General features: G+C 34.8%; 1 protein-coding gene across 1 annotated transcript in view; it reads left to right on the top strand.

Moving 5' to 3' along the window:
* Window positions 1-1,324: 1,324 nt before the first annotated feature.
* Window positions 1,325-22,296, top strand: part of KIF6 (kinesin family member 6) — a 140,013-nt gene continuing 119,041 nt past the window's right edge. Inside the window, exons 1-5 of the mRNA XM_042821733.1 lie at window positions 1,325-1,390; window positions 1,929-2,035; window positions 4,876-4,950; window positions 11,331-11,478; window positions 14,292-14,401. Coding sequence (XP_042677667.1) covers window positions 1,325-1,390; window positions 1,929-2,035; window positions 4,876-4,950; window positions 11,331-11,478; window positions 14,292-14,401 — 506 coding nt within the window. The remainder of the gene's footprint in view (window positions 1,391-1,928; window positions 2,036-4,875; window positions 4,951-11,330; window positions 11,479-14,291; window positions 14,402-22,296) is intronic.

Here is a 22,296-nt window from a genome sequence, read left to right as displayed (position 1 = left end):
AATCACTTCTGACTACCACCATCTGCAGGATCCCAACCTATACTGACAAGGGATACTTTTTTTATATATAGTTTTGGAGTAGCATTGAGATGGTACTCAGTACTTGTTCCACTATCCCATTTTGACATCTTGTTTCTTCTCTGCTCTCTTAATCACCAAGCAATATTTTCCATTTGCTTTCATTTTGACCCTTTTGACTTTTGTGCTTTACTTCAGCTGGTAATTAGTTCTTTCCTGTTTCATTCCCTAAAGGCACACTACTTGTTCCTCTGATGCTTTCTGAGATAGTTGTTTGCTCACATGGGACAGGAAACCTTTCCCCTAACGCCAATGCTTTTTCTAATTTGGAATAGAAAGTCAACATATTTTTCCCACATCTGGGTTAAAGAAATTTCTATTCTCTTAATTAATCCTCAAATTAACTCCCTGATCTTTCACTTAATTTTGATCTTATGATCACTTATAATCACTGCAATCCTTACTGCTTTGTCTCACCAAAAGAGAATCATAGAATGGCTCAGGTTGGAAGGGAACCTTAAAGCTCATCTAGCTCCAATCCCTACCATGGGTAGGGCCCCACCCAACCCAGCCTTGAGCACCTCCAGGGATGGTGCACCCACAACCTCTCTAGGCAGCAGTGCCAGCGCCTCGCCAACCTCTGATTAATTTCTTCCTAACATCTAACCTAAATTTCCCCTCTTTTAGCTTAAAGCCATTCTCCCCCGTCCTATCACTATAAGACCATGCAAAAAGTCATTCCCCTTTCTTGTTTATAAGCTCCCTTCAGGTACTGGAAGGCCCTAATGAGGTCTCCATGAAGATTTCTTCTCTCTAGACTGAACAAGCCCAACTCCATCAGCCTTTCTTCATAACAGAGGTGCTCCAGCCCTCCAATCACCCTCATGACCCTGCTCTGGACCCACTCCACATCCCTGCCTTGCTGTGGGCCTCAGGCCTGGACATAACACTCCAAATAGAGCCTTACAGAGCAGAGCAAAAGGGCATCAACTTCTGTTTCGTCTTTTCGGTAACCATTTCACAGAACAACTGGGTCCTACTATTACCTCTTCCAAAGTTACGCTCCTTCAGCAAACCTGCAGTCTCTGTTCCTCCGATGCAACCTTTGCAACTTGCAAACTTCAAGTGCCCTTACGCTATACTAAAAGAATGAAAGTTTTCATTGCATGCTACAAATTATCCCTTCAGACATGACGGCAGCCCTCGCGCCCGGCTCACGGGGCCCCGCGGCTCTCCCAGGGCAGGCTGGGTAGCGTTGCATGGTTACTGTTGCTACGCGAGCAGCGTCGCGGCGGCCCCAGCAGCGATGGTGAAGGAAAGCATCCGGGTGTACGCGCGCCTGAAGCCTCTGGGCAGGCGGCAGCAGGCGGGGGTAGGAAGGGAGCTCGGTGCTGGCGGGGTCCTACGTGAGGCGGGAACGGGGTGACCAGCTTGGAACCACCGAGAAAACTTGAGGCGTTCGGCGGGATTTAGGCTGTTAACGGTTAAATATTGTTCAGAGCACTGAGGGATAATGCAGAGCTGCCCTTAGCCTGCTGTAATAGCAAGGAATAGTAAAAATGTTCCCGATTATCCCTCAGAAGCATTTAGATGCCTGCCTCACCATGCTTTGTTTAATGCCCATACTTGTTATTGATAAAATTGTTTATTAAGCAAGTTGTGTCAGAGACTCTGCATTTCTATTTCACAACTTACTGTAGTGTCTATGTGACAACAAGCTGAGACCCCTGTGCACTTGTTTTTTTGGAACAATAGCTGTAGAAAGATGTGCTTGAGCGTTCAGGGCTTTGAACTAGGCAGTACTACTTTGCTCTATGTTATTTTGCTATGCTCACTAACTATGTTGCATCTAAGGGCTGTGCTGCTTAGCAACAAAGCTTACTTTGTTAACTCATATCCACGTTCATTAGATTTACTCAGTTGAGGATGAAATATCTGCATCCAGTCTGGAGATTATCGTGCCACGTGATTTAGCAGATGGGTTTGTCAACAATAAGCGAGAGAGCTACAAGTTCAAGTAAGTGAAAGTCTCACCTTTGTATAGTGACACACATCTGTAGAATCACAGAGGAGAAACCTATTCCTAACATTAAGTTTTGGTAGAGGTAGCTTTATATTCATACAGTTCCTTTAACAAGAGCAACACTTCAGCATATCATGTTCTGCAGCTGAATGAGTCTGATAAACACTAAAGTTGCTTCTGTTTTTTTTTTGTTTTTTTTTTTTGTTGTTGTTGTTGTTGTTTTAACCCATCCATTGCATACCATTATGCGCTCCCATCTTGATCTATAAGTCTTCCACTCCTACAGCTTGTTTCGAATTCACTGATGAAAAGTGAGTGCAGCACTGTGTTGTTTTCTTGTGACCTAGTGAGTTGGCATAGACTAACCGAAGTGCCTTTATGTAAAACACTGTTTAAAAACAATGTTTTCAACACAACCAAAACAATTTAAAAAATGGCTGAAAGAACCAGAAACTATCACAGTAGATATCTCACAGTGGAACGTGAATAAGTTTTAGGAACTTACAATAAGTACCAATATTATCAAATTATTATTCATCTTTTTAAAATATGTAGAGAAAACTTTAAGAATTTTGTGAATTCTGGATGTATAACCACTTTTGGAAAAAAAAGACATCCTTCACTTAGTATTCAAGGTTTTTTAAAATACCAAATCAAATAAATTATGTTATTCTGTGCTACTAAAAAAGAGCCACAGATGAACATCTGCAGTTTAGCCTGATGTCATTTTACATCAGCTAAGGAAATCTGTTCTGCTTGCAAAGTGAGGAACTGCCTTCTCCAAATTGATTTTATGCGAAAATAGCTTAGAATGCAAATGCCCAATGAACACTTTTATTCTGATTTACTCTATCATTTATTAAAATGTCTGTAGTAAATAATGCTAAGAAACTCAATGACTTACTATCCTCAAAGCAAAAGGAAAGTAATACTGTGGATTAAGCATTTTTTTTTTCCTCCATAAAGCTTACAGCTGCATAAAATCTGTGTCCCCTGGTCAGCTTAAACATTAGTCTCCTTTATTCTTACTTTCTTGTATGGGAGTCAAATACAATTTTTTGAATGACTTGACTAATACAGCGTTAGCAGAATAGAGTGTATATTTTATATACTGCATTTCTTTCAGATGTTGTATACCCTGCACATGTTTAAGGCTTTTCTATATACCCTATGAAGTTCTACATTAATGTGCAATTCCAGACAGGAGGAACAGCACAGCAGGGCATGAACAATCCAGAAGTTTTCGGAAGTGTATTGATTCCTGAACTTCCTCAAACTTAGTTAAAGAGACAATAAGGGGAGGAGGATCTGCTACACCTCTTATTTACAAATATAGGAGGACTGATCATGGATGTGAAAGCTGGGTGGCCTTGGTTGTAATGACTATGAAATTGTAAAATTCAAAAACCTCAGAATAGAAAACAAGGAAGAAAGCAAGATCGCAACCTTAGACTTCTTGAGAGTAAGTGTTAGCCTGTTCAGTGACCTGCTTGAAAAAAAACCCACGAGACACAGCCCTAGATTGTTGGGAAGTCCCAGAGAGCTAGTTGTTTTTCTAGGATTACCTCCTTCAGGAACAATCTGCCCTGATAAGAAATTAAGCAGTGATAGCAGGGGCCTGGATGGTTGAGCAGGAGCTCCTGACTGTAGACAACCTTAAAAAAGAACTGTATTTGAGGTGAGAGCAGGATCAGGTGACCCAAGAAGACTGAAGGATGGGGTTTGGAAAGGTTATGTAAGTGCTCAATGAGGGGGATTGAAAATGAGCCAAGCTGCTGTGCTCAAAAGATTATCAGCAGGAGTACAAAATCCACCAAGGCCATTTGTTGTGATGTAATTAATACAGAATCCAGTTGTATCGAACAACTTAATTAGTGTCCTGGATGATGGGACCAAATTCATATTCAGTTCTGTGTTATCTGCAAATGGGTGGTTGACATACCAGATGGTTGTCCTGCTGCTCAGAGAATCTGGAGAAAAAGCCAGTAGAAATCTTAAAGTTCAACATTGTGAAATGTCAAATCCAGCTCCTAGAGAGGTAGAAACACATGCACCAGTACAGGATTGTGATTGGCTAGAAACCAGGTTTCAGAAAATTACCTGGAACAGTGTCCAGTTCTGGGCTCCCGCAAAGGGACTGGGATGTCTGACATATTAGGAGAGGTTCAGAGTGCTAGGACTCTTTACAGAAAGAACAGTCTGAAGCAGCTGTTTATTCTCCCTATATGCAAATAATCCAACTTGATAGGACAGAACCCTACTTCAATTGACTCTTCCTTGAGTAGGGGAATTGTAGTAGGTGGTCCCTTCCAACTTCAAAGATATATAATTCTCTATGAAAACTGCAGTTGCTTTACATAGGAAAGATTTAGTTAAACATTTTCCTTTAACGATTACTGTATGTGTGCAACAGAATGAAGGAACTGGTTATTTATAAAAAGTAATTAAAAAAAAAAAAAAAAAAAAAAAAAAAAAAAGAAAAACATTGGTAAGACACAGTATTTAGTTATGGTGTAACTTATTTATCCAGGTTCCAGTGTGGTGCCAGTTACAAACACTGATTCTCTCGGTAGATCTAAAATGAGGATTATCTTTCTCTAAGCCACATCATTTTATCAGAGGAATTTATTGTGAAGATCCCATCAATGCAGCTCTGTGTTTAGCAGACTATTTATATGCAATAGTACAACAGATGCTGTGAATAAGACTACAGGGAAAACATTGTACTAAGTTATGTAAGCCTAATGATGTAAACATCAACTACTATAAACATAAGTATGAATCAAGTAGTGTTTTAAGATTCTGAGCAATTATTCTTCGCTTAATATTTTCAGATTTCAGAAAATTTTTGATCAAGAGGTGAAGCAAGATGTGGTTTTTGACAGCATTGCCAAACCAGTGGCAGAATGGTACGTTGTTCTTGAGAGTAATTAGGATCAAAAATAGATTTTGTTGTATTAGTTGGAGGAGAGCTGCCAAGTGTTTGTCTCGTAGTAAAAGTGTATTGATGTTTTGATTTTCTGAATACTGACATATCTGAATCTGGGAGATATAAAACAGTCCCCTGAGAATTCTATTTATGGTAAAGTTTTAGGAGTTAACTATGCAACTACACTGATACAGTAGTATTTTTTGTTGCATAGAAATAGAAATCCATGTATAGTTTTCTTTTTACCTATAATATAAGCTCACTTCATTGCATTAGAAAAGTATTTTCTATACAGTTTCATGAATCACAGAATCATTGAGTGGTTAAGATTGGAAGACGACTTCTGGAGTTCAGCACAAAAATGATAAACAAAAATATTATCTTTTTATTTTTTACTTTGCTAGTTCTGTTTTTGTTTTTCTGGACTTTTAGTAAGGTCTAAGCATCAGACTTTGTTATTTGTGGAATATTGTCATTGTTTACTAATTTAAAGGCAGGCTTATGTGACCAATTTTTTATTCTGACATGGACATTTGTGATGCAAGTGTGAGAAATAGCAGTTTAACTCACCTGCAGGTAAAGGTTCTTCACAACTGAATTATTGCTAATGTGAGTGACTTATGTAGAAAAAAAAAAAAAAAAACCTGTAGAGTTTATATACAGTAAAAAGACATCTACTTTTTGGATGTCAGCTCGAAACAGTGTAGTTTACTATATCCCCTAATTTGAGAAATGGGAGAAGGAACAGCTATAGATTTTGTAATTTAATAAAAAATGAAAACTTCATTAAGCTTTCATCTCAAACAGCTATTAGTCACGTTCATTTTGACTTAAATTTAAGTTCAGAATTGTTCAAGAATACTGCTTATTATAGGTTACAGTTTGATAGATGTCACTCATACTATTTTTGTGATACTTATCTTCTGCAGTGCTTTTGGTGAAATTTTAAACGTATTTGAGAATTTCAGTCAAAATAGGAAATTATATTTCAGCTTGCCTTTTCAGGAAAACTTTTTTGAAATTTCAGTGGAAACTTACACTAAGCTCTCAGAAACAATAACGTGCACATTTGGACATCAATGTTATTTTTGAAATATGAGACACTACCAAATTAGATTTGTTCCATAAATCTGCCAAAGCATAAAGAAGAAACGTCATGCTGAGATACTTTGTTTATTTTAACTAAAAGGAACTTTAATCTGATCACCAAATGAGAGAAGATACCTAAATACTATGTGTAAAGACACATTCTCCCTAAGAAGTGCTTTTCCAGATCCTGTAAATTAAGTTTTCTTCTTTTCATCAGAAGTATTATGTCTGGGGACTGTTTTTACCAAAACTATACTGATTTATTTACGTATTTCTTTGTTAGTCTTATAAAATGACCGTGAGCCACTGTTTTCTAAGATTGCAAAGAGGAAAAAGAAAGACTTTGGTAAAACATTTCAAGTCAGCAAGAACTGAGATGAGGAGATTGCTTACAAGATCTAAAGATCAAGATATTTTCCACTTTCTTCATGTAGCAATTGGACAGATCAATACAATGGAAAAGGCATTACAACAGATGTTGTAACAATGATGTAAGGACTGAGACACTAGAGAGGTGCTACAAAGGAAGGAGAAGAAGATTGCTCACCCATATCAGAAGTTTTTAGGTTTGCAGGGGAAAGCTTCACCAAGGAGGGATCTCCAAGAAGAGATCCTTCGTTAGTGGCAGTCAGCCCTTAAATGGGATCTAACAGAGGTGCAGCCAGGCTCCACCCTTTCCTGTCATGCAGTTGAATTGCCTTCACCTGTGCTCCCAGGGCTGACCAGGTCCTTTCCCCAGGTGTTCAATCAGTGGTTCAAGCTGTGACTCAAGAGTTGCCTTATACTTCAGTAATCCAGTATTTTCATAGCTAAGAACACCCACCTTCACATTACTAGTCATTTAAAATGAAGCTTCAAGGCTCCAATTAAAATAACAATATGAACCTGAAATAAACTAGTGAAAGCAAAGCAAAACCAAAATTTGTTTCTGATTCCCAGCCATTACTTTAATCTACAAATAGAGACTCAAAGAATTTAGGCCTTATTTAGTACAGCCTATTTTATTTAAGCATTTAAACATTTTTTATTTATTTACATTATTCAGTTTTGCTGTAATGGCTTCTGGCTCTGGATTGACTTCATCCAGCAGCTGTCAAGATGAGATTCCTGTATTTGTCTTTAATATCTGCTGATGTCAAAAGCTTGATAATAAGGTCACTCTATTTCTTGAGATCTTTTTCATTATTAATTGAAGCTCAGAGTAACAAAAATGGAGTCAGAGTGTTCTGACTTTCCTGAGGAAGACGACTGTACTGGTATTTATAAAACACTATGTTTACATCGTGTAAACATTTAGCATGTTTTCAAGGAATGGTAAAGATTTTTTTTTACAAATACATTTCTCTGTTGATCTTTTGTGTGTGTGTGTGCAAATTATGTCTACTGCTAAAAAATTCTCTCTTAAAATCATAGAATAAACAGGTTGGAAGGTGTCTCTGTAAGTCATTAGGTCCAACCTTCTGAACAAAACAGGGATAGCTTCAGAGTTTGCTCAAGCATAGTAAAGCTTTGAAAATAAACCAAGGATGGGAATCCCACAACTCACTGTGCATCAGTTCCAGGACTTACCTGCTCTCATTGTGAAGAACACTTTCATCATATTTTGAACTTCTTTTGCATCTTGCAACAACTGCCTTTTATCCCATTCCTTCTTGGAACAATCCATTCTGTAACAGAAAGTGACAATTACACACATGCATAGCCTCCTCATCTCCAGGCTGTCAGAAAACAACTCCTTTTGCTTATCCATGTATTAATGTTCTCTAGCTTGAACCAAATTGGTTTTGTTAGAATCACTCTCATTTCTTTCTAGCATCCTTCTTGGATTGGGAAATCCAAATCTGAACACAGAACTCATTTTAGAATTTATTTTTATTTATATATTTAAAGTTACTATAGTTTGATGGAAACTTTTTGTTCGATTGAACAAAACTTATCACAGAACCATAGAGTGGTTTGGGCTGCAAGGGATCTTTAAGATCATCTAGTTCCAGCCCCCCTGCTACAGACCAGGTTGCTTAAAGTCCCTTCCAGCTTTGTTTTGATTGCTTCCATGGAGGGGGCATCCACAACCTCTCTGGGCAGCCTGTTGCAGTGTCTCATCACCCTCACAGTAATGAATTTCTTCCTAATATCTAGTCTAAGTCTACCCTCTTGAAGTTTAAAACTATTTCCCCTCATCCTGTTGCTACATGACCTTATAAAAAGTCCCACTTCAAGTACTGGAAAGCTAACATAAGGTCTCCTTAGAGCCTTCTCCAGGCTGCAGAGGGAAGCAGCTGTTATACTTAGGCACAAACTATCCTTCGGTCTCATTAACAAGAAGCATAGAAACAAATGAAAAGTTCTGCGTTCATAAACTTTAAATAGAAAAAAAAAAATCATGGTAAATTAAAACAAAATGTATCCAGACCACAACAAAACAACCTCAGCCTGCTTTCAACCTCTGTCTAATATCACTGAGTTTTATACCACGTTGAGTCATCTCAGATACTCAAGAACAAAGTACTGAATGGTATTTTGAACTATAGCAACTAATCATAAATTTTCTAGCTTCCACTTGAGAAATTTCTCACTTGAGGAATGTTAACAAGTTGTAAACACAATGGATCAATGAATTTAAGCATAATTACTTGCGTGAGTTAGACTTTAGTATCACACTTTTGTTTAGGAATGTTGTGTCTTCCCACCATGAAGTAAGTCTCTTGAGTAACAGCAATTGTTGGTATGCAGCTGTGCAGCAGTCATTTACTTAAATAAGAGTCTACATTGCTGTTTTTAATGAAATATTAGTTTTTTACTACACTTTTTTGTTTTTAATTGCCACTAATTATGAGTAAATTAGAAAGTGTAAGTTAACTGTAAGTAAGAAAAGTAAGAATATTTGAGGGAAAATAACAAAATGTCTTTGCTCCCTTTTAACTACATTTGTAGATGTATTCATTCTAGAAAGTGCTGTAGCTGATAACTGATACAGTTTTTCTGACAGATTTTGCTTAGTAACATAATCAGGGAAGAGACAAGGTCTTCTCTTAATATAAAAATATTTTATTGAAGCCCTGAATCTTGTCTTCTTTTCAGGCAATCACATAATCTAGTCCAACACAAAATAGAAATGCTCTTTAAAATAGCTGCTTTTTCTTACATCTCTAAACCACCACAGTTACAGGTACGGTGTTACAACAATTCTAATTTTCTCTTTTATTGGGTGACTAACAGTCAGTGCTTAGGAAAAAGTCAAACATGGAAATCTACCTTCACCTAGTATTCTGTTAGCTCCTGGTTAGTTGTAGTTCAGGGACTTTCTGATAGAAAATTAATTTCTCATCATCAGAGAACATTTTCAAGAATTAATTTAGTCTCTGCTGATGCCTGTGTGATCTTTTAGCATCCACAACATCCACTGCAAGGAATTTCATAGCTTAACACCATTTTGCATGAAGAATCATTTCCTCTTGCTTGTTTTGAACCTGCCATCTGCGAACTTACTTTGATACCCTTACCTTCTGACAGATGATTACTGTATTCAGCATTCAGATATAGTGGTGGTAGGCATTACAAATTCCTAAGATAAATGAATGAGGTGTTTCCTAATAATGAATGTTTTGATTTTTAACATCTGGAATCTAAAATATATCTATACACACTCTGTCTTGTGGGTGTTTTGGTCTTTGGGAGCAGATGTTGGTTGTAGTTCCTTTTAACATGTTTCTGTTTTTTTCTCTGTCATCCTACTGTAATGGATTAAAATAAGCAATTTGGCATCTGCTCAAGCCTTTAAATAATAATTTGGAGAACCATTGCATCTCTTGTGGCGCCAGACTAGCAGTTATCTATATGTGGTTCTTTTTATCTTATGCAAGGGTTGTTTGCCCCTTTTTATTTATAAACAAAATGCACAAGAATAATTTATCATTTCTTTCTGCTTATACAAAAGGAGTGGATCTTTAAGCATTGTAAACCAAATCCAGAGTAGATTGTACTTCTGATGTGTTTCATCATTAAAGTAATTCCTTCTTGATTATTTTATGTCTTGTCAGCATTTTTTATTATTCATATATGTTCTTTGTACTTTCTTCATATATTTTGTCAGGAGAGAATGGATTTTTGGTAGAAAAATTTCAAATGGAGGGAAACTTTTTGCAATGTTGGCTACTGAAAAGAAAGAGAAAAACTGGCCCTCCTTAATCTGATTTCTTTATCATGTAGACTGTTGCCACTTCTGGTTTGGCTGGCCATGTGAATATTACAGTCAGTAACAGATTTCAAAGAGTTACAAATTATTTACTCAATTTTTGTTTGTTTTCAGACAAATGAAAATTCAAAGTAATTATGTCCTCTATCATTTTTACCTCACTGTTTGTAGTTAGCCAGAGTGCAGTACAGGATGTTAGAGCACTTAAAATACATTTCAAGGTCAAGGCAGTTTACAACAATCAACAAGAAATTGATCTAGAAACGTGGAGACAGATTTTTACCTTCTGAGACAGAGCTGGAAACAAATACTTAACTATGAATATCAATTGATATTTTAAATACAGTGTACATAAAGTTTTACTTTTAATATCAAGGGAAAAATGAAAATTTACATTTATATTTCAGATATCAGCTCATTGAAGGTGTCTTGGTAAAAATACAAGCCTCTCCTTAAAACAGGACAAGAAACTTCACTAGCTGTTAAAAAGAAAATAACTGCTGAATTATTCTGTCAAATTGCACCAACTTCTCATTGGTGGAATCTAGATTACCACAATTTGGGAGTACCTTTTTCTTTCTTTGCATTAAAACCCCACTCTTCTAAAACAAAATCGGGACTAAAAGTCAGGATCAAATATGTTGTGTCATAATGTCAAATATATCACCTCATCAGCCATGACTGATGAAAATCACATCTGCTGTAGTCTAATCCTACATACATCCTGCTGAGTGTGTAGCTGAACTACTGTTCATCCTACTAGTATACAGCCTATCTTCTGTTCTGCTGTTTAATGGAAATCAGATGAATACTGAGAGTCTGATGATTTACAGAGAGAAACATTTTGGATAGGCTTTTGTTAGATACTTCAGCAAATGTGAGGTGTGAAAAAAGATGATCATGTCTTAATGGCATTTCAGACTGTGTAAATTCTATTGAATCTGAAATAAATAGGTTGAATTGAAGACAGCTGCTGTGTATTTAAGAATTACTGTGAACCACATTTTGGTTTTATAAAAAGCTTATCATAAAGAATATGCTCTATATATTAATTTTTTTTTTAATTTTTTCTATAGTGCTTTGGCAGGATATAATGGTACTATCTTTGCATACGGCCAAACAGGCAGTGGCAAAACATTTACGATCACAGGAGGAGCTGAACGTTACAGTGACAGAGGCATCATTCCCAGGACCCTCTCTTACATTTTTGATCAATTGCAGAAGGTATGGGAGATTGTTTTCTGCATTTGTTGGTTTCCTTTTTTAAATGACTGGTGTAAAAATATTTAGCTATATTTTGAAGGACTGTTTTTATAATACTGTCATAAAGCAACAGTAAGAAGCCCTAAAATTAGTAATTCAGTAATGTTTAAGAAAACATGTAACTTTTCATGAAATATTACACAATAATGAGCTGCTTACTGTTGGTTACCTGCCTTTAGAATGAGACAATGGATGTGAAAGGGTGTTGCTTTTTTATTTTTTTAAACCATGCTATTTTTTCAGTGGATTCTATTATACACATTCAGATCACATAAGCAGTTGTGCTTGTCTTCACTGTTTACCCTTTTTTTTTCCATTGCATGCATTGCATCACATGTGCATCCTGCAAAAATAGCTTTGACTCCTATGCAATGATAAACCAACAATATTGCATTAAATAAGGACCATTTTTTTCACTCATCATAAGTTATGTAGTTTCTTTGTGCTTGATTGATACTCAAAAAAACAGTCCACTTCTTAAAATACTCAGCTATTAACTCAGCACAATTGCATGTTCATATTTGATGCAATTATCTATTAACTATAATATTGACAGATAGCTAAGTTATTATGAAAGTAATAATTTTCAAGTCAGTAATGCAGGATTTGAAAGAGAATAAGTATGTGTATTCTTCTTTTCTGTCCTTTTCTTTTTAACTCCAATTACATACTTATATGGAAAGTTTTATGTGTAGGTGATATTACTAATAAAAGTCTGATTCACTCAGCATAATTGAATTGAAAGTGGTCATATGTTAGGCCCATTTTTTAATATAATTACATATGTATAACTTATGAACAAATTATGCAAATAGTAAAAATGTCATTAATATTTATTATTATTATTATTGCTGTTATTCATTTTTCCTAGTGTACTCTTATTAAAAAGACAAAAAATCCTTTGGTCTGTTTTTAAAACAGAGTCAGAACCTAAAGACAAGTTAATAGTGGCTAGAAAAATACTTTCAAAAGCAATAAATTATACTCTGAAAACTAATTTTGCATGTGTTTTATGCTAGAACTGTCAATTTCTAGTGGAGAAATAGTCATTCCACCTGTGTAAATATGGGTTTGGCTTCACCAAAAAATTTCAACAGTACTAAGTACAAGAAATATTTATATTTCATTCTCTGCTACTTTTTTCCTCGTCTTACAATATTTCTGACATTTATAGTCCTCACCCAGTTATTTCTTTTCTTTTAATTATTTTTAATACTCCATAGAAGATTTTCCTACCACCGTCAACTCTGTGAAACTGTTGTGAGGTTACTGAATTTGACACAGCTGTTAAGGTAAAACACTCAACTCCAGTGTGGTAATCAAGCCAAATCTAGGAGCTATGAACTTGCTTTTTGGTGAATCCATAAAGTAAAATGAATGTTATTAATGCTCCATTTCAACATCTCTAGTTCTAGCCCTGAAGAATTTAGGAGGGAAACTAAGTATGCTCAAAACAGTTTTATGATTACACAAATCAAAATCTCCTACAAAAGAGTGTCATTGTTGCACTTACAAATTATTTAAGCCAATTTAGAGACCACTGCAACCCACTGAATTTGAAATCCTGTACTCTTCTTAGAACAAAAAAAATCCATCGCATCTCCTGTGCAGAGAAAGCCATTGTACTTAGCTGAAGGAAAATATGGGAGGTGTAACTTGACCGCAACTTAGCTTTAAGTCATTTCTGCAGCACCGTAAATCCAGAACAAGTGAAACTTAATTTCACAACTTCTTCATTTATTCTATATACAGAAAACAGGGCAACAAACAATGTTTGACAGAAGGTAATAATGATATTTAAAATACTACAAGCATACTCTAAAGTCTCAACAGTTAAGAGCAATGAAACAAAAATCAAATGAATGCAAATTATTAATAAGAAAACTAGTCTTAAACCTCCCCTAAAATATTTCTTATTATCCATTTATATTAATTTTTCTAATAACTAAAAGACAATTCCCAACTAATATACTACCAGAACTGGGAAGAAAAAAAAAAAAAAAAAAAAAAACCTAGTTGAATAGCAAAGTGAATTTTTGAGTTAGTTATTCTGAATTTCACGTTTGAAAGAATTCTATATTTAGTCTTCTAGCTGACCTTCAGCCTACAGGTTGGAAGGATGGCATAAGTAATATGTCTTATTTTTGTCTAATACAAGGGAACTCTGAACATCAGTAACCAGCCAACAGCATTCCAGATTTAAAAACCCTTTTTCTATAAGTATGTACTTGTGTGTTTTACTTATTAAAACAAATACTGTAAAACAACTTCATTTTTATGGAAAGAAATAAGTGGATAAAGTGAAGAGATCTGAACTCTAATGATTGTTTATTATATTTAAAGTAAATTTTATTTTGTCCTTTGTAGCAGTGATATGAGCAAACAGTTGTGCTTCTGCAAGCATAGGGTGCAAAAGCAAAAAGAGAAAAAGATGTGTTTTCTATCTTTCTATCTAAATACAAAAAGAAAAAACAAACAACTTTCTTCTAATGGGCATATTGGAGTTCAGGGTACTTCTATTTTCATATATTTTTTTAAAACTTCTTCCTTTTTCTACTTTAGATTTCGTGCATGTGGTGTCTCAGAAAATATATAAATATCCCTAATTGAGAATATAAACAATGCCTAGGAGAAGAAAAAGAAACAAAATGAGAAAACAACTTAGAAGTTGTAGTGATAAGTCTTTCCTCCGGCCTAGCTTTCACTTGTGTTTATAGCTCTTCCTTTGCCCAACTGTTTATTTGTTGTTTTATTATTTTTTGTTTGTTTTTTAGGACAACAGCAAAGTCTATACAACTCATGTTTCTTACTTAGAAATCTACAATGAATGTGGTTATGATCTGTTGGACCCAAGACATGAAGCTTCCAGATTAGAAGATTTGCCGTAAGTGACAAAAATACATATAATAGACAAGCAAAACAAAAATCACTGTCAGATACCACGTATATGTGATCCTAGCATTTACTAATACTTGGACAAGGATAGTTACAAAAAAAAAGGCATGTAGGTCACAGAAATTAAGTCCAGCAAGGTTAAAGACCTTGCACTTAACAGGAAATTCAAAACCTAAGTTTTTGAAAATCTCTACGTCTGCATTCCTACTGAAAGAAGAGTTTATGGCTTGCGTTGCTCTTAAAATAACAAATGATAAATAGTTAAAAGTGAGTCTGGAAACCATAAACCTTCTCACTCAGCATGACAGCAGAAATGTGTAAATAGCAATTTCATCACTGCTGATAACGTGCACCAAGAACTGCCAAAGGACTAGTATCAGAATATAATTGAATTTTCTGTCAAAATAGATAATTCCATTTGTAACAAACTCATTTTTAATATTTTTTCCCCAAAAATACGTTCTGGAATTACTACATATAATTCTAGAATTACTATAAGAATTACTATAAAATGTACGTTAAGCTTTCTACACAACATGTGCTAACCAGGAACTGTAACTACAAAATCTTTTAAGATCAGCCTTTGTAAGACAAAGTAGTCTAGAGAGAAGAAAGAAGCCAACAAATTCAGCATATGAGACTGGACTGCAGATTGGTCTCCCAGGTTCACTTCACATATAAAACAATGAAGAACTCCATTTTTTAATGAAACATTGATAAAATACTGGGTTTTTTTGTTTGTTTGTTTGTTTGTTTTTTTATCATGAATGTACGACAGCTGTTCTGAAAATCATGCCTCCTGTTTTATTATGTTGGCTAATATTCCATTTTGTGACAGATAAACAGCAGTAAGGTAGTCTGAAAAAACAACATGGAAGTGTGTATGAAACAGATGTGTCACTGAATTTCTCAGTGCAGGAAAAATGACACCCATTGGCATTCATTGACACTGAAAGCTTATTGATGTTAAGCACAGTGAGGTTATGGGTGGTGAGCACCAGTGACATGAAAGACAAGCCACATTCCAGATTGGCCATGCACAGCTGTCACACCACAAAATGAAGAGTGTCTCAATCAGCTTATCCACACAAATCAGCAGGTTTTGACCAGAGAACTGCACGTGGAGTTGAATATCAGCTTCAATGCAAAGTTGGAAGATTGCAAAGTTTGTGCCAAGTGGGTCCCATGAACACTCACGTAGGAACAGAAAGAACAAGGTATGTGTATCAGGACCTATTGAACCAAAATGAGGCTGAAAGTGACTGTTACCAGGTATCCAGATACCTGGATTGTATCATCATCAGCGACGATACACTGTGTCACCTCTATGAGCTAGAGTCAAAACAACAGTCCATGGAGTGGTAATACCCAAATTATCCATTGAATAAAAAGTTTGATACACAGTCCTCAACTGTTAAAATAAATGATGCATGCTATCTTTTGGGATGTAAGAAGGGTTACCCTCTTTGATTTCCTGGAAGTCAGACAAACCATCAACTCTGACAGCTGCATCATGATTCTGACTAAGCTGAAGATTCAAACTTTTAAAATCAGGCCAGAGAAAAAGAAAACCTTTATCTTGCAACACAACAATGCCAGGCTGCAAGCGAATCTGAATACCATGAGCACATGGCTAGTATTGGCTAGGCTGTCCTACCACAACCACTGTATAGTCCAGGTTTGGTACTTTCTCACTTCTATCTGTTTGGGCTGATGAAGAATAGGCTGAATGGACAACATTTTCCTAGCAACACTGTCATCATAGCAGCTATGAAAGTGGGTCATCTCCATCACGTGCTAAATTTTATGAGCATGGCATGCAGGCTCTTATTCATTGCCAGTAAAAATGCATAGACAACAGTGATGACTACATTGAAAAATTATTTTGCAGCTGAGAAGCTGATCTATCAAATAGTGCTATTCTGCTCTTTGTATTGTTTTTAGCTTCCCTGGAAATAAATAGGAGGTATTGTTTTCAGTGTGACCTAATATATGGCTATTACAATTTCAGTACCTCAGTTGTCAAAAAGTATGTGTTCTGCAATAAATATACACCTTCATCATTTATATTTAAGATCGTGTAAAATTATTCAGTTAATAAGACATTTGTTTATTTTTAAGATATTCAGGGGTTAAACTTTTAGAAATAAATTGTAATGGCCTGAACTAAAACGAGAAATTGCGTAAAGTGTAACTACATGATCAGTTATATTTTAGTTGCTTGGACATATTCTTGCAAATGGCAAAGTAGATAGCAGTTACAGAGACTTTAAAATATATTAAGTGTTTATTACCTGATACGTATTTCATTTTTTTAATGAGAATTCTATGTATTTAAGACGTTTTAGGGTTGTACTGGTGGTAAGCAAAGTACAGAAGAATATAATTTACTCGGGTTTCTTTGAAAGCACATTTTTCATAGCAATATTTTTTTAAAACCTTATTGCTTATTTTACTTTAACAGGAAGTTGTTTAATATCACTGCTTTAAATTCCACCGTGGATCATCAGGCTTTTAAGAACAATAAAAAGCCAAATGCTGTTTTTCTGTAGCTTTATAAATATTAGCAACCTGTGCTGATATTCTCCCAACTATGTACAATAGACAAGAAAAATATTGAAGAATTATATTATTTTAGAGAAGGAAACAAAAGATTAGTTAGTTTAGTAGGTATGCAGATTGTTTTGGAATGTTCTTGTTATTCTTGTTATCTACATTCTTGCAAAGATGGGATTGATGTAGTTTGCTTCAGAGGTAGGTAATTCTGCCTAGGAAGCTCTGTGTTAATGGTTATATTATTTATCATTTTAATGAAAGGTATAAACACAGTGATGATATTTGTGTAATAAAAGTTAAAATATTTTCCCAACAGAGTCATTGATAATATTTGAAAACCAGGGCATGAAAACAGTATTGATTTTTAAGGTAGAGTTGAATGACAAAAAATTTTGAATTGCCCATTGTATCTAAAGATTGCATGATTAGTTCTGGAATTCTAAATTCATCTGCAATTCAAGATGAGACAAGGCTTTCATTAAAAAAAAAAAAATCTCAATTTTTTTTTGGAAATAGATTCTGACAAATGGGTGAATATAGACTGCATGCTCTTCTATGTCATTACTTCTACATATGTAGATATGCATCCCAACTATTCATGTCTATTTATGTTCTTCCACTGAAAAGATGCTTTCTTTTTGCTTCTTACTCTTCCTTGGAGCCATGTAAACTTTGGATTCAGTCTAATTTAAATGTACAATATTCACTATATATAGCAAGCTTGTATTTTTGGAAAGAGCTAAGTCTTTACAACACAAACATTTTCATGAGTTGCACTGTAACAATATTCTATGTTTACAAGAAGAACATACTGAACATGTGAAGCTCATAAACAAGATCTAATGCAATCATGTTTCTAGTAGGTGCATAAACAAATATGAGTTTTAAACCCCAGTAAATTTAGTTTAACAGGAAAAAAAGTTTTCTAAATGTTTAGTTATTATGATTTTACATGTAGTCCATAAAAATTACCTTTTGAAATACCCTAATGCCTAATAAGCAGTATTCCTTAGTTTGCAAGCGTAACTTGTTTTTGTTGTAGAAAGCTGGATTATTTATTTATTTTTTTTTTTTTAAGTTCTGTGACACTGTTGCTGAAGTTTATTCAGATGTTTATTCAGATGCAGCTTCAGTTCAATTGACTTATTAGAATGTAAAAGTTTTGTTTAATATCAATAATTCCATTCCATGCTTATACAAGGAAATGAAAATTAAAATTGTTTTCAAGTATATGAAAGGCATGAAACTATTGTAGAATATAGGTGATGAATGAGTATTTGAATTCTGACTGCCATCTCTTGTTTCTATGATAAATGATTTGCAGGACTGTTCAAATTAGGAGTTTTTCTGAAGCTCTTTTGCTCCAAGATTTTGCAAGAGGCTTTGTCTTCTAACAGGTTTCCCATTACGCAGTCTGATTTGCGTAGCTCTATGATACTGAATCAAATCAATTTATCTTCAGTTATAATCCATTGGTATAAGTTCTTCCTAACTGGTTTGTATTATTTATTAAGAACTTGAAATTTTCCTAACACTAAATAATAAAACAAATGTAAATGCTGAGATTGTTGAATTGTAAATCATAGACTAAATCATACAAAAAATTTAAAAATTTGCCACTTTTAACTGTCCAAATTATGGCAGGTGACACTCATGCATGTGAAGACAAATTAATGCTGGCTTATCTTAAAATAAGGGTCTGTGAGTCAGTAGCTGAGGAACTGCTTCACAAGGAGAACGGACAGCAGTTAATTTGACCTGTCAGCCAGCAGAAGTGTTTCCCCATTTGTGAGTCAAAAAGCTTTAAAAATCACCTTTGATACAGAAATACAACTTACTATGCTTTAGGTTAACTCAAAAAACTACAACAAGCAAACAAAACTGGTTAGTTTGTATTGAATCCTCTGAGAATCCATTCCTAGCTTCTACTTCAGAAAGATGAAAGTGTTTTTTTTTTTTTAACTACGTATTAATTTCAGAGAATTCCACAAAACAGAAAAGATTTTAAGCTATTAACCAATTAAATTATTCAATTACCAATGATGATATTACATATTAGTAACATGCAGAACTGTCATGGTTCATGGAGTCGGTATAAGATATTTTCACTTACTCTAAATTACCATATTAAACAACAACTTCAAATGATTTCTATTCTTCTATTTCTTCACCTGCCTCCAAGGGCCTACAGAGTTACTAAACTACTGACAAGTAAAGCTGAAACAGCAAATATGACAATCTCTCATACTGTTACTCAACAGAAAAAAACACCCAGCACCACACAAAATCATAAAGGCTCAAGACACAGTTTTCTATGTACAAGTGAAATTGATAATTTCCACTAATCTCCTTTTTGATGCAAATTAACCTGTTCCTTGCCTATAAACTCTAGATTGAAGTGTCAGCCCTTCCCCTTTGTTTATTAATGGAGAGATAGCAGACAGCCACTCTCAATCAGTTTCTCAAAGATTATGCTCATTACAATTTAAAAATATTGCATTTTAAATGTGTAAAATAACGTCCATTCACATTACACGTATGTAATTATGTCTGTATGTATATGACATTATGTTTGAATGATCTCAAAACAAATAGGTTAGGAAGACGTCAATGAATGCTTTCTGAAGTGATTTATCTACATCCTCTGTAGGGCAAATTAAATCAATTCAGACTACTGCTGTCCTGTTTCAGACTTTACTTTTAAATGAAACACTTTAGTATTCAACAAATGTTTTATTATGAATTATATTATTACAGTTGTCCATTAATTTCGAAAGTTCTATTTCATTCATGCTTGAACTATTAATCTCATGTCTCAGTTTTAACTCATTCTGGATTGGGCCAAGGCAAGGTGAGAAAGAGGAGGTGCAGAGTTCTTTCTGCATCTCAGTAAGAAAGACCTGACAACAAATAGCATAATAAGATAACTGCTTAAATAAGATAGAATAAGGAGAGGAATGTAGGCAGTGAGTTCGTCCCTTTATATTTGAGGTGCACTGAGTTCATGGAGCATTGAATGAACCAGAATTTATTTTCTCATGACACGGTGCACAGAGCGGAGTTGATCCTGTGTGGGGAAAGTTCTCCCTTCTGGCCTCTTGAGCTACTACATTTATCATTATCTGCACAGTCTCCTTCTCATGCTGAGGTAGTATCACTGTATTCTGCTAATTATAGTCGTAAACGTTATATAACCTCGTATATAACTTATGTCATTGTGGTTCATTATTTTTAGATGTTTATTAAGTTTTTGATATTATCTTATCTTAGATATCTTCAGTTTTAAGCCCCAAAGACAGATATAAACATATTAACATATGTAAATGTATTTTTAAAGTTATCATTCGATTTCCGGAACTTTTCAATTTTTTTTTGTTAAACAAATTGGTGAGATGCTATCAACAAACCAAAATAAACTTTAGCATCAGTATTTACAAGTAACGTGAATTTCATAGAGGAAAGTATTCCTCATGGTAAGACTCTCCTGCATTATGGCAGCTCAGCAGATGTAGGAAATAGCCTGAGTTAATAAAGGCATAAAAAATGCTGCTCACATCTGTATAGTCAATAAATATAAAGATGTTACGATTATGAAATAAACCAGAGAGTTTAGCTAAGTAGATTATAATAACAAATAGAGAATAGATAGAACACTTACCCACGTCCTGGGCTAGCTACAAAACTCCAGAGGAGGGATCTCCAGAAGAGGTCTTTTCCCACTGGTATCCAGCTCTTAAATGGGTCTAGGAGAGATGCAGCCAGGCTCCACCCCTCCCAGCAGCGCAGGTGAATTGCCTTCACCTGTGCTCATGTGGCTGACTCTTTGCTAGCCTCAGGTGATCAGAGGTTCAGGCCATGACTCAGCAGTTCCCATACACCATCCTACAGGTTTCCTAATCTGCTACAGATTCCCATCCATTAGGCCAAATGGAAAAAATTCTTTGTTTATAAAGAAAACAAAATCTTTTCTTTGCCTTCTTTCAGTCATAATGGAAAACTTAACAGAGCTGTTCCTGCAAGATCCAAGTTAAGACTACGAAATTTAAACATTTCATTAATTTACAGGAAGCTATATAAAATTCTGTCATCATATTATACAGTAATTTTATAGTGCAATAAAATAAATCGTTTTATTGTTATTTTGGAACTTGTCATTTTGAGACAGTTTTAACAGATGCTTCTTAAGATGTAAGAATTAGTACTTCCATTTGGAAATCCTCCTAATAGCTTCCTATTGTATAGGAAGTTGTCAATGGTTTGGGATGTTCCTACTGTCTTCTTTTTATTTTAATAATCCTCCAAGCCTTTATGTTCAAGCTAATATCTTTGTTGTTTGGAAATTATTAGACAAACTATGTAGTATGATTAGAAGTTCTAGAACTATGCCAAATGTTCATATTAAAGCAACACTGCTTTCCTGTATTATAAAAAGAGGGAGATGATTCTTACAGTACAGTTTGAAAATTTTAAAATTTATCAAGACATGGTATTTTAATTAAAAAAAATCTATGGGCTTTAGTATGTGAGGCACGCACAGACAGCATTAAAGCAGACACAGCTTTATCAAAATATTGATATGCAAGAGCAGAACTGTGCTTTCAGAGTTATGTTCTCAGTTAAGTAAGCAGGTTTTTATAACTGTATTGGGGCTATTTTATCCTAGAGCACAAAAATATAGGGCTTTAAACAGGCAGCAATCATACTTGTAAAAACAGTTGTGATGCTTACTAGAGAAACTGCCTATGTTTACTTGTATTTTTCTTTCTGAAAATAGTACGTGCATTGCAACATGTTCAGATTATTTATATATATCCACTCCAATGTTTTGACCAAAGGATAAATAGCTTCTGTAATATTTAAGAGTAATACTGCAGAATACTGCTTGGCTGCGTAATTTGTTTCTGCAAATTTTGTCAGGAAAAAAAAAAAAAAAAGAAAAAGACAAACACCAAACCAAAAATCTAACTTTTGTGTTTTTGAGGTAGCTTGGAGTAATTAATGCGCAATAAACATCTACAGATAAAAACTCAAGCCCTGTACTCCCTCTTGTGGTTAACCTCGAGGATCATGAAATATGTACATATTTATATATTTAAATACACACACACATAAACTGTTGGCTTCTTGATCTTTGTGTTTCTTGTTTTTACTGTTGATACAGAAAAAAATTCTTTTTAAACTTTAAGAAGTTCTATTTTCCTTCAGGTTGTCTCAAAACACATATCATCCATCCTTATAATTTGCATATGTAACTATCAGAAAGACCAACACAAGAGAAAAGTGGTGCAAGAGATGTGATGACAAACTGACATAATAGAAAAGTGTTGC

The sequence above is a fragment of the Centrocercus urophasianus genome, unplaced genomic scaffold, assembly GCF_019232065.1.
Source record: "Centrocercus urophasianus isolate 14NV4802_14NV808 unplaced genomic scaffold, USGS_Curo_1.0 seq_10, whole genome shotgun sequence".
NCBI lineage: Eukaryota > Metazoa > Chordata > Aves > Galliformes > Phasianidae > Centrocercus > Centrocercus urophasianus.
The sequence above is the reverse complement of the archived record's forward strand: the minus strand, read 5'-3'. Positions and strand labels throughout refer to the sequence as shown.